The 13,456-nt window shown below is 48.2% G+C and overlaps 1 protein-coding gene across 4 annotated transcripts in view; it reads right to left on the bottom strand.

The window, feature by feature from the left end:
• The window catches only part of PLEKHA7 (pleckstrin homology domain containing A7), a 125,354-nt gene extending 118,864 nt beyond the window's left edge, over nt 1-6,490 (bottom strand). For 3 of the 4 annotated variants that reach the window (XM_046638168.1, XM_046638169.1, XM_046638171.1), the window contains exon 1: nt 3,831-3,940. In XM_046638168.1, coding sequence (XP_046494124.1) covers nt 3,831-3,925 — 95 coding nt within the window. In that variant the 5' untranslated portion in view covers nt 3,926-3,940. Of the gene's footprint in view, nt 1-3,830; nt 3,941-6,252 lie in introns of those variants that run through there. The other variant, XM_046638167.1, reaches the window with a different exon arrangement.
• Nucleotides 6,491-13,456: the final 6,966 nt, after the last annotated feature.

Genomic DNA, 13,456 nt, shown 5'->3' with positions numbered 1-13,456 from the left:
GGAAAAGGATAAGAAATAGAATGACAAAGAGGGACAGGCCGCACTTTCCTTCATCTCCAAAGACTCTGACTTTGTGCTTCTCCTTCATGGGATTTATTACATCAGCAGTTTTTCACCAGAGAGGGCACTTGGTTTTGTAAAGGGACAACCTAGATGTGAACCCCAGCTCGGGTGGTTGTCGGGTTTTATCAACTGAGGCAACACATATAACCTCGCAGTTTCCACAGCTGTAAAATGGGTAATACCTCCTTGGGGTTGGGGATTAAGTGTGAGTAACTTGTCTAAAGCACCTGGCACAGGCTGGCTACAACCGCTGTTCGCTATGACTATCGTGCCTGTACTAAGCGGAGGAGTACGTGTCTGCCTCTGGCCCTCAATTACAAACTCTCTGAAGGCAGGAACACCTTGCTCATCTTCCACTCCTCCACTGTGCCTAGCATAGCGTGTCACACAAAATAAAGATCTCAACCCGCATCAGGAGCAGAAAGAGTGCTTGCTCCACCACAGGAAACTGGCTATGACCGGAGACGTGTAAATAAGAAGCGAATCTTCCCCAACAAAAAACAAATGTTCCCTCTTCCTAAAATAAAAGTCTTAAGAAATCCACCAAAAGTAAACAGTGGTTGTCTTTGGTGCTTGGGGCGTGATCCCTCCCTTCTATCTTCCTTTGTAACATTCTAAATTTTCCACAATGTGTACATAATAGGAAAAATTATTTAAAGTATTACAAGGATTAATGCGAATGCTTGACTCTGAATCAGAAAGTAGGAGACCTGGGGTCCAGTCTCCCATTACATATCTGGCTACCTGACCTCAGGCAAATCACTCCACTTTCCAATGAAATGACAGGAACAATAGCCACTCTGATGACATCACCAGGCTGCTGGGAGCCAGGGCGCCCAGGTCCAGGCCACGAACACCCTATCACCACTGACGAGAGCTCTGGAATCTTCCGAGCATGCCTGGAGGCCCAGGAGTTTTCACTTTTTATTCCTAACCAGACCTTTATTCCTTTATTTGTGTCATACCCTCATAAATGTTATTCTTGTCATAAAAAGAAATAATAACCCACAAAGCTGCAGCCTTTTTCTCATCCTATAAACGTGCTACAAAACTAATGAGAACGAATTTGAGGCTGTGATCATAACTCTCTGTTAATGAGCACCACCCGTGTTTGAAACACCACCAGCTGTGAGCCCTTATTTTCACAGTGTGTTTTGTTTCCTTCTTCCATTTTTTTTTTTTTCCTAATACACTTAAAACTTCAGACCTGAGTACTCACTGGCAGATCGTTTGGAGCAGAGGGAAGGAGGCAAAACAGCTAACCAGAACCATCAGAAAGAAAGCTGGGACCTTGGAAACTTGGAGCCTAATTGTCGGCTCTAAACCAAACACTTCCCCTGCCTAAAGTCAAATCAAACTAGCAACCTCTTTTTTTAATCCATAAACATTTAGTTTATTTACACGAATTACACTCAAGTCGGAAGGAGATACAACTGATTCTCAGCATGCAGGTGTGGCCCAGCACTGAGGAAGCTGATGTACAACTGCACCACCATCCTAACAGCAACTATCTTTGATCCACCAGCACCCTCATTCTTAAAAGGCACCATTAGGCGAGTGAGAACAGAGGGTGACAGTCCCACACAGATGACTCTTAAAAGGCACAGCCAAGAAGGGGCTGTGTCCATTAGCCCTGCAGAGCCGGGGGGAGAGGACAAGAAAGGGGCACCAAAAGAACAAACTGACCAATATGGACCTCTTTTACTCACGTTACAAACTTATATCCAAAATTAGCTGGAAAGGTAGGTCAATGGAAGAAAGGCAGAGTGCAAACGTATTTGCAGAAACTTCCGTTTACTCCTTCCTCTGGGAGACAGAGGTCTTCAGATGCATGATTTCCACAGGGGTCAGTCACCCAACAATAACAGTCACAATTCCTAACAGTTCAACTTTCTCATCAATAAAATGTGGGCAATAATCAACTGCATCATAAATTGTTGTGAAAATTAAATGAGGTAATACACAAAAGCACTGAGAACAGTGTCTGGTACATAGCAAGCTACCAATAATTATTCGCACGCCACATTACAATTTTTCATACGTTATCCCATTTGATCATAAGAACTGTGCGAGGCAGGTTTTATTCTCACAGGACACTGGTTCAAGGAGATAAAGGACTTGTCCAGAGTTACAAAGCTAAAGGGCCAGGAATCCAGTTGCTCTTAGGACTAACATTCCCTAATCATGGCTGGACCAGAGATGGCTGCTTTAGCAGGAGTTGTACCTTTCCAGTTCAACTGCACTGTGGGCCTGCAGTCAGGGATTCACGGTCTCCAAGGCCTCTCTGAATAACCTGAGGCTGGAAAACAGGTTTGATGTGAAGGTGAGATGACACCCTTCCAGAACAGGGCTCACATCTGACCCTGGGAGCCTGAGTATCGCCTCTGGGGTGGGCACAAAATGACATTTCTGACATTCTCATTTTCTACATAATAAAACAACTCTCAGCTGCTGCTCCAAGGATCGTCTAGTTACCTTTAATTAATTAAAAACAGCTACCAATTAACAAGCACTATGTTAAACCCTTTACAAACATCTCATAATCCTCACAATTATCCGGGCGGAGGTGAAGAGAGGTATCCGCATCCCTCTTTAATAGGCAAGGAAATGGGGGATTCAGAGAGGCACAAGGACAAGAATCCAGTTTGAACCCATCCGCCTGAATTTAACCCCTTGTTCTATTTCCCCTTGCTCCTGGATACACACCCACAGGGCACAGGCCTGGAACACGAGGCTCTTCTCTCTTCAGGGACAGTATAAAACCTAGGGAAGGATTTCGTGCTTTTGCAAATCAAGACTACAACGGCTGCCAGGGTCTTTTTTTTTTTTTTTTTGAGGAAGATTAACCCTGAGCTAACATCTGTTGCCAATCCTCCTTTTTGCTGAGGAAAACTGACCCTGAGCTAACATCCGTGCCCATCTTCCTCTAACTTTATATGTGGGACGCCTGCCACAGCACGGCTTGCTAAGCGGTGCCATGTCTGCACCTGGGATCTGAACCGGAGAACCCTGGGCTACCGAACCGGACGGTGTGGAACTTAACCGCTGCACCAGAGGGCCGGCCCCTCTTGATCTTACGTGATTCAGAACAAACCTTCAGAGCACCTCTCCCTTAGCCTGGGTACTTCCTCCTGCTGCCTGTCTCAGGAAGGGGCTCCCTGCCATGGCCGCTGCTGAGGAACACAGTGACAGCCGCCATCAGCCCCAGGGCCTCCGCTAGGAGGGACAAGAGAAGACAAAGCCCAGGAGCTAGGGTACAGAAACAAGCCGTGCCTTTTCGCAGCTTGCAGGAGCTATCAGGCCCCAGGAGAGAGGCCTCGGCTGATACTGGACTCATCAGCGCCTGCTCTGCCAAGCACAGACAGCAGGAACAGGACATACGGAAGAATCTCCAACCAGCCCTGCTCACTCCTCTGACCCTACCACCCATAGTGCCCTGCCCGCCTTCTGCTCATCTCTCAATGCCCCAGGGACCCTACTACCACCTTCTCTTTGTAGAATCACCTTGAGCAGCTTTCCCAGGCAGTGGCCAGGCCATTTTCAGTGAACATTCAGCCAAGACCAACACGTCTGCAAGGTGAGCAGACATTAGATGGCAGCCTTGGGCAGATTTCCCATAATAGAAAAAACTTGTTCTTAATCACCGCCATCTCCAAACCCTCAACCTGCAGAGTGCCAGCAGATCACCAGCAGCTTGGGGCACTGCTGGAGAAGGTGGCACTTTTAAAAGCATGTGTTGGGGGAGGGGTGCCACTGAATTTACATACCACAAACTCAAGTGGGAGGACAGGTGGAACGGACTCCCCAGTAACCCAGGACTCAGGGTCAGCAGTCTCTCTGAAGCCAAGCCCTCCTTTATCATTGCCTCTCTGGAAGGCTGGGGTGAGATGCGGCCTGTGTGTCCCTGGACAGCCATCAGGACAGTCCAGCCCTGGAGACCAGAGCCAGGAGGAAGGTGAACACAGTGAGCCAAGTCACTGAAGAATGGGACAGAAAATTAGGGGGAGGGATGTGGGGTACTACAGCAGGCTGTTTCAGAGAACTTCTGATACAATGCACAGCCCACAGCCAGTGCTAAAATCTCCCTCCCTACAGTCCTTACCCCGATAAGCCCAACCCCTACACACTCCTCTCCCCATATGCCCATGCCCCCTCTATACACTCCTCACCCCCATAAGTCCATCCCCGTCTACACACTCCTCTCCCCCATATGCCCATTCCCCTCTAAACACTCCTCTCCCCCATAAGCCCATCCCTGTCCTCACACTCCTCTCCCCCATACTCCCATCCCCCCTCTACACTACTCTCCCCCATAAGCCCAGCCCCCTCTAAACACTCTTCACCCCCATACACCCATCCCCCTCTACACACTCCTCTCCCCCATACTCCCATCCCCCCTACACACTCCTCTCCCCCATACGCCCATCCCCCTCTAAAGACTCCTCACCCCCATAAGCCAATCCCTGTCCTCACACTCCTAACCCCCATACACCCATCCCCCTACACACTCCTCTCCCCCATAAGTCCAGTCCCCTCTTGTACCTCTGAGCATCAGCTTCCAAGACATGCTATTCTTCTCAACACACCTACTCTACAGATCCATCAACTCTTCTGTTTACAAGGCTGAGGACTCTATCCTAAGCTGGCAAAGAAAAAACAGTTTCCCAGGTCTCTAAGGCACAATGCTGCCAGGAGGGCTGAGTTTAGTGACTCTCCTCAGGCCCCAGCTGGGGCAAAATCTGCTCAGGCCTGCCTCCAACCACCCTATCCAACCAACCTCCCCAAAACCGAGCGCCACCCCCAGCCTTCCATTAAGCCTGCGCCCTCCCGATCCCATTCAGTATAACCCAGCACACACAGCACACCTTGTGAGACAGAAGCCACCTTTTCCCAGCCAGGGGCAAGGGAAACTGAAACCGCTCTGAGGGAACTCCGCCCTCGGCTCTTTCCCACCTTGACCTCTTCCTTCCTCTGGGCGCTGAAGGCACTGGGAGGGACAGGTCAGGTGACCACCTGGCAGACACGTTGGCCTGTGCCCACAGTCTTAGAGACCAGGGCCAAGGCCACTTGTTGAGCGGTGTGGAGGTGTTCAGGCATAGGGCTCGGATAGGGCAGCGCTTCTCACTGTGCCTCTGACTGCCGGCTGAGGAGTCAGGTCTCACACACCTGGCCTGGAAGCTTCATCAGGAAGCTGCCCTGAGGCAGGGGGTGGGAAGCAGGTTAGTTTCGCAAGGCAAAGGAGGAAAGGTACCGGCTGGTTCAAAAGTGGTTAAAAACCCAGAGATGCTCCCTTTCTGTCCTCCCGGGGGAGATGAGCTGTCCCACGGATCGGGAAGAGGGATCCCTTCCTCGGAGCGCCGGTCACCGGGGGAATGCCAGGATCTTTCTCAGGAAACAGGCTGCAATACCTTGGGCTTAATCCTTGGTTGCCAAAAAGGGAAAGAAAAACCTGCAACCTACCAATCTCATTTCCAGATTCCCTCTCTCCAGCCCAGACACATTAATAATTAACTTGCCTACCCGGGAGCTCGCCGGCGTTGCCATAAAAGATGAGTAATGGCATCGGAGCACCGGCCCCATGCCCGCCGGCTTCTGGGCTCGGGGCTGGGACGGGCGTCTGGAACAAAGCCTCCGCATTCCTCCGGGAAGGTGTGTCTGAAACCAGACCTGTCAACGGGCGAGAAGCTGACCCCTAAACCTCCTCCTTAGACAGCTCCCAACCAGAACGGGGATGGGGTGGGAGAGGGGGAAAGAGGGGAGGAGGGGCGGGCGCCCGGGCACGCGGGGCGGAACGGGTGGTGAGGTCGCCTCTGCCCACTTCCCCATCCCCCCTCCGAGACTGGTGCCCCCAACTACAGCCGATTTTGGGAAGCAGCGCTGTCTGCTGAGAGATAATCTGTTACCATGAACGCAGCCTGTACTTGGACACAATTCTCAAAACAACAAGGCAGCTCCCTCGGCGCCCTTCCCAATGAGTAACCCAAAGCCCGGCGCCGGCTCAGTGAATTCTCTCGCTGAAACTCCAGCGGCGAGCTGCGGCTCCCACGCCGATGGCCGGCCGGGGACAAACCGGCTCCCGACAAGCCAACGGCCAGGCACAAAAGCACCCCCCCAATGCAACCCGTGCACCGTGCACCCTGCCGACCCAACAGCCCGCAGCCCCCCGAAAGTTACGGCGCACGGACACACCTGCAGGCCCCCCGCAACGGCCCCTGCCAGGCCCCCAGGGCGGAGGGGAACGCGTCCCCGGGCGGGCAGCGCCGCGGCTCCATGCGCCCACTCCGCGAGCCCGGGCCGGCCACCGGTCAGCAGCGCTGGGCGGTGAAGCGCGCTGTGGCCTCAGCGCGCCCGCGGCGCATCGCGCGCCCTCCTCGTCCTCGCCTGGGCCTTCCCTGAGAGCCCACACCCACTTGACATCAGCGCAGATCAAAGCACGTGGCGCAGCGCCAGACGGCGGACCCCGGCGGTCCAGAGCGCGCCCCGGGTGCCGCCGCTCGGCCAGGACAGCGCGTCCCAGCGCGGCACATCCCTCTCCTTGCAGAGGATGCTGCAAGCAGGAGTCGGGTAGGGAGACCAAGGAGGGGGAAGGAAACCGGCGGAGGGGCAGGACCTGCCGCTTAACAGCAGCGCTGCTCTGGAGCCCAGCCAGCCACCAGCAGACCTTACAGCCCTGGTCGCAAGCGCCCATCGACTGTGAAGACCCACGTTGCCGTCCTCTCCCCGCCAAGGAGAGCCCTGACCTTGAATTCTCTTCACCAGAATGACTCAAGGAGGCTCCTCTCTAACCACCCCTCCTAAATTGCCAGGCTGATTCTGCCAAGCCAGCAATGACTGTGTGGTTGATGTGGTTGCTGACCCCATCACCCAGGAGGCGGCTCTCGGGCACCCAGAGAAGCAGACCGAACCCTCTGGCTTGTCTCTACATTAGCTGCCTCAACTGGGTCTTCTTTCTTTCTCTCTTCTCTTAATGTCCTTGGCAATAAGGGACAGTGCACTGGTTCTGCAGGCAATCAGAAGCAGCACTGCTTAGCAGCCCACCATGCAGCCTTCTAATTCACTTATTAGCATGCATACAAATAGGCAAACATTCAAGCATTTAAGGCTCAGTATGTACCAGAAGCAGAAGATAAAATAAACAACCTACACTCAGAGAGCATATAGTCTAGTCAGGGAGAAAGACATTAAACACAAAATAAGGTAATTATAATTGTTACAAGGGTATTCCAGATTAGAGGTGCTATAAGAATTCACACAGAGACCTCAACTACCTTGGCAGTCCAAAAAGGCTTCCCTGAGGAGGTGTCATTTGAGCTTCCTGGGCATGATGAGAAGTTATCCAGGAGGAGAGAAAGTTCAGGCAAAGACCACGGTTATTAAAGTGTAAGCTCACTCCCATTCACAGATGCAGATGATCAAGCAGAAGTGAACGGCCATGCTGGAGACCCCTGGACCTTTGTCCAGGAGGGGCATGGGGGAGCTCACAGGCTCTGGAATACAGCCTGGTCGTCTGTCCAAGGAGGCTCTTATGTCTGTTTTCTTGTCTCTCCCTGAACCAAGCTGTCCCACCTCAATGGAAGAGCTCTGAAGAGTCAGGAGCTTTTACCTCTGGCTCCAACTACATCACCAGTTTGCTGTGTGGCTCTACAGAAATCCCTTCCACTCTCTGATTTCAGTTTCTCTATCTAATATGAGGGGTTGGATTAGGACAGTGTTTCTCCATTTTATTTTTTAAAATACATACTCCCTTTTGGGGAAATATACAAACGTCATTCCTGTTCTCTAGCATCTACGATGACAAGACATCAAATCATTTTCCAAATCAAAAATTATAATTTGAATATGCTCTTAAAACTACATATGCCCTTTAAGTATTAAGTAATATTGTCTTTAGATGTCTGCTGAAGATAACTTGGAGGCAGGAGTAAAGAAATGGTCTCTAAGCTCATCCTTTTCCTGTTATCTGTCCCTGTCCCTCCCACACGAACCTGGTCACCAGCATTTATCATCTCTAGCCTCATTTTATTCTTTCCAGGATAAATTGGCCAGGCAATGAATAGAAACCCTGGGTCATCCAAAAAAAAACAAAAAAAAGGTCATGCTATGGAAGATTCTTTTGAATAATAATTTCCAGTAATGCTGGGAAATAGACACTTTGAAGGAAGCACACAATGTTCCTGGGGACAAATTAGCAATATGAATTAAAAGCCTTAAAAATGTTCATATCCCTTGAACCATCAATTCCACATCTAAGAATTTATCCTCAAGACATAATTATGAATGAATGCAAAGATTTATCCACAACGTTGTTCATTTCACCCTTTTTATAACAGCAAATAATTGGAAACAATCTAAATGCACAACAGGAGATTGGTTAATAAACTGTGGTACATCTTTATAACTGAACATATGCAACTTTAAAAAATAATATATAGAACATTTACTGTTGAATAAAACAAAGTTTACAAAACAAATGCTCCCAATTGTGTGTGTGTGCACATGTGTGTGTTGAGGGTAGTAAACACCTATGCTGGAGTTGCACTCTGTTCATTCCCCTTGCTGGCTGACTCAGAACCCCCTGGAGCAAACTGTGGTGCCACCACGGCATGTCATCCTCACAAGTCAATCTACTAACCAATATTAAAGTTACAGAAGCTTGGTATTAAAACAGAATGGAATAAACCTTACAGGCAGGAACACAGTTCGATTTTCCACCATCCACTCACCATTAGGGATTTCATAGTAATCTTAAAGGTGGAATGTTTTTTCCCCCAACTTTTCATTTCACACAGGTTTTTCAGTTGTTCTCTCCTTGAGTCTAGTTCAGCGGTTTCCAAACTTTAGAGTGCATACAAATTACTGTCCATGGTGGTTTAGAGTAATTTTGACTTTATGAGATTCTTTGCCCTTATACTCTGAGTTTACAACCACTGTATGACAGTTCAGAAAAAAGACTACCAGGATATTTACCAAAACGTTAACAATGTTGGAATTACAGTGGATTTTTATTCCCTTCCTTGGGATTTTCTGTGTCTTCCAAGTTGTCTGACAATAAACATATATTATCTTGGTAATCAGAAAATAAAATGCTACCTAAAAATAAGTGGATTAAAAACTCTCCAAAAGATAAAAAGAAACTATGCGTTGACCTTAACAGAGGTGACCCCGACCATGCCCTTCATAGCCCTCCCCTCTGCAAGCTCTGATACTGCCCTAGTTGGTGCCCCGACACCCAAGGACAGACCGTACATCGTCGCTAGGATACCATGCAGGAAAAACTGGCAAGAAAATTATTTTTACTTTTACCTCCTGGGCTGTGCTTATAATAATGCCTAGAAGCTTAGACTAAAGGGTCCCAAATGAAGCAGCCAAGACCATCCGCTAATGGATCTCCCCTACCCCTGAAACTCTCTACCAAATATTCTGGGTTCTCAATAAACTAACAAAATGTAAGGTGTATACCCTTGGTCCTAAGGACAAAAAAACTGTTCAGCCTGCTTTTTCCAGACCTGATGGTGCCACCAAACACACTGGCAAGGACCAGTAGGAAAAGAACAGGCCATAAATCAGACTGGGCTCAGCCAGTAACTAGTTGGATGATGTGTGCCTCAGTTTCCCTCTGTTAAACAGCCTAATAAAGGCTCTCCTTTTAAGGTGGTGGAAATAAAAGCATTATGACAAAGTGAACAGCACCACCTCACTGTAGGGTGTTATTATTTAATGAAAGTATGTGCTGGGACTTTTGTTGGGGGGGAAGAGCTGGCTAGTTGTGGCTTCTTAGGCAGAAGGCTGGTAAACTGCAGTTTGCCTCACATTTCAAGCTTTCCAAGAACCTAGAGTGCTCACAAACCAGATGAAGGAGCTGATGTGGGAAAGACAGCTGTGCTGACTTTCTCTGTGGCATCAGGCAGGAACTCAAGTCAAGGACAGAAGGCAGGGGGGATTAAACCTCCAAGCTGGGGGCCCAGGTTTATCAAAACACAAAGGGCAAAAGCCACCGGGCGGCATCTAAAGATGAGGGATGCTTGTGTTCTTTGGCCACTTTAATTCAATAATTATTTAATCTCCCACCAGGCACTGCAACTAAACATACTCTCTGCTCAAAATAAAACACATGACTTCCAAGCCAGACAGCAGCCATTAGGTTACATTTTAAATCCACCTAGAGTCTAATAAAGCTAATTTTACTGTTATGGTGTCTATTAAAACATTGGGCCTTTGTTTAGAGACTGAAAGAGTGGAGGAACGCACAGACTTCAAGAGCTGAGAGTTTTGATTATTCCAGAATTATTTCTGGGAAGGAAGTAATAAGAACAAACCTGATTTTTTAAAAAATGACTTTACTGGGGCCAAGTGTATGAGAAAGTGTGCTCTTGTACAACTATAGAGCACCCTCGAGAACAGACCAGCACCCACCCAGCCAGGCATCAGCTCAGGGACAGAAATGAGGCACCCTGCTCCACCTAAGCAGGAAAGATTGAACATTGACTATGGAAGCCACCTTGGGCCTGGGACCTGGAGCCTAAGAATGCGCAGGATGGGAAAACAGCCTACTTGCTCGACAGCTGGAGACCAAGAGCTACCCAAACGAGAGTTTTGACAAAACGAATTTATGACTAAATATATACCAATAAAACTACAAAATATAAAGCTATAAAATCTACAAAGATTTTTTTAAAAATCCAGAACAAAACCAAATCACAAAACTTTTAATTAGCTAGAGCACATGTTTATGGCCAATGATCTTCATATACCCATTTTAATCAGAAAAACCTCCAGGGGATTATTTTAAAAAGCAGATTCCAGGGATCCATCCCTAGAGAATCTCATGGCAAAAGTCCAGGGCGAGCCCAGGAATTTGCATTTTAGCCAGCATCCCAGGTGATTTGGCTGTGTGGTCTGGAGCCCACACTTTGAGACATTCAATGGTAAAAGGCCAGGAAGGCCTCACACACCTGTGTCCCCTTGCCTTCTACCAGGCGTCACCCAAGTAGGCTTGAATCAATTGATAATTGAAGCTGAATGAATCCAATTGATACCTCTTGTGAAACCTCAACAAAATTACAACACAACTAGGGCATGATGACGAATGCCAGAAAAAGGAAAAGACAAGTAAAGGAAGCACTTAGCACATAGGAAGTGCTCTAAAACCATCTTCTTTTAAAAGGATGAGGATGCTGTACTTTTGAAACCTGTCTAGCCTCACCTTTACTGATAAGCCAGGTATGAACTCTCTGAATTCACTAGTGTTATCACCTAAAAACTCCATGGACTCAGCCTGACCTGAGTTAAAATCTGGGCTTACCACTTACCAGCTGAGTGGCCTCAGATACGTTTTTTCCTCCCTGAGCCACTATTTCCTCAACTCTAAAATGTAGCTAAAAATACCTATCCCTGTATTATCATGAGGATGAAATACCAGAATTTTTTAAGTGCATGGGACACAGTAGGTACTAAATAAATGCTAGCAATCATTATTCATTCAATAGGTAAACATTTATCAGGGCCTTCTACGAGTCAGGCACTGTACACACAGGAGATACAGGAATGACTGACAAAAGAGACAGAGGGACAAAAATACAGATCATAAACACGTCAACAATTTCAGAGATTGATATGAAGGAAATAAAAGAGTGATATGATAGAGTGACATGTGGGTTCAGGGTATGTATTAGGTAAGGCCTCTCTAAGATGTAGCATTTAAACTAAGATCTCCAGGAAGAGCATTTCGGGTACAAAAACAGGTGGCAACAAACCATATAAGTGCATTCCTGGGAGGGAAGAAGGACAGCAAGACTAGAACTCAGTGACCAGTGAGGAGGACAGCAAAAGGTGGAGCTGGGGAGTCAGACAGCCAAGGCTATGGAGGGCCATGTAATTGCTGGTAGGAATTCGGATTCTCTTCCAAATGCAATAGGAAGCCACGGAAGGGTTTAAAAGAAAAGATCATGCCATGGAAGAGGCATAATCTGAGCTGCTTTCTAAAAAGACTTCTGCAGCTTTTACATGGAGAATGGCTTGGGTATTGGGGACAATAAATTAAAAAAACATTTCCTTAGTGCTTTAACTATGTGCTCTGAACTGTCCAAAGACCTTTACATGTATGATCTCCTTTAATCCCCTGGAAAACTTCTGATGTGAGTACCATTATTATCACAGTTTTACAGATGACAAAAACCAGGCAGAGAGAGATTAGGTCACTTGTCCATCACAATGAGTAGAGGACCCGATATGCACACCTGGATGGTCTGAGTGTAGTGCCACTCCAATGCCTTTGAAAAGTAGCAGGGGAACATAGAAAGACTAGATAAAGAGACCACTGCAGGAGGAGAGGCGAGAGAGGGAGGTGGCTAGCAAGATGGCAACAGTGAAAATGCTGAAGGGGATTCAGTTGTGCAAAATGTCTTGGTGGCAGGAGCCAATTTCACTACTGATGGGATTTATGACAGGGGTGAAGGAAAGACATAAGCAAAGAACACTCTCAAGTTTTAGTCTCAGCAACAGAGTGGGTGCCAGTGCATTTTCCTGAGACTTGATTAAGCCTGGTGGGAACAAGAAGTCAAAGGAAAGAAGAGGCATTAAAATGAACCAAGAACTCTGCTTTGGGCATGTTAGGTTTGACGTGGCTATCAGAGCTCCAAGTGGAGAAGTCCCGAAGGCAGTGAGCTGTGGTAGTCTCCACTCAGGGGAGAGGCCAAGGCTGGAGATGTAATCAGAGATACATCATTATCACGTGACTCCTTACTTTGTGTCTGTGTGTTTGTGAGGGTGCGGAGGAGGGCTCTCCCAGCTCCAGACCTGTGGTTGGCCGTAACAAGCAAGGGCAGAGCCGCATCTCAGCAAAGACAACTCACTCTAAGGCTGAAAGCACCCTGCCCAACCCAGCCTCCCTGGCCCAGTAAAGTCTGCACCTCAGCCCCATCCTTTGAACCAGCTTCCTGGGAGCCTATCTAAGCAGCACTCTTTCAGGATGACCTCCAGCACGCCAGATTTGCAGAAGGCAACACAGAGCCTGAAGGTCTGGAGGAGAGGCTGGAAACAAGAGCCGTGGAGGGAAGATTATCGGGCATCTGCTGGCTTGTGAGAAGGGGACTTCTGCCTCCCGCTTCCACTTCAACACTTCTTTTTTCAGTGCTCCTATCATCGAAGCCCATCGGGTGTGAGTCCCTGGAAGTGCTCACTAGGACCTTAATGAAAGGGTTTCCAAAATAACCTCCCACATTCAGGCTTCCCAAATGCCCGGCTGGCGTCCAGGCTAGAGCATTTCCAGAAAAATAGCAGCCACGCTTGATAAAATACTTTCGGTATGGACACCTCCTTGGCTCAGAGGAAGTGGTTGTGTGCTGGAGGTCAGGTAGAGGTTGGAAGGAAAAAAAAGTAATTTTTAAAGTTCAGC

The sequence above is a fragment of the Equus quagga genome, chromosome 14 (genome assembly GCF_021613505.1).
Source record: "Equus quagga isolate Etosha38 chromosome 14, UCLA_HA_Equagga_1.0, whole genome shotgun sequence".
In the NCBI taxonomy this organism is placed as follows: Eukaryota; Metazoa; Chordata; class Mammalia; order Perissodactyla; family Equidae; genus Equus; species Equus quagga.
The sequence above is the reverse complement of the archived record's forward strand: the minus strand, read 5'-3'. Positions and strand labels throughout refer to the sequence as shown.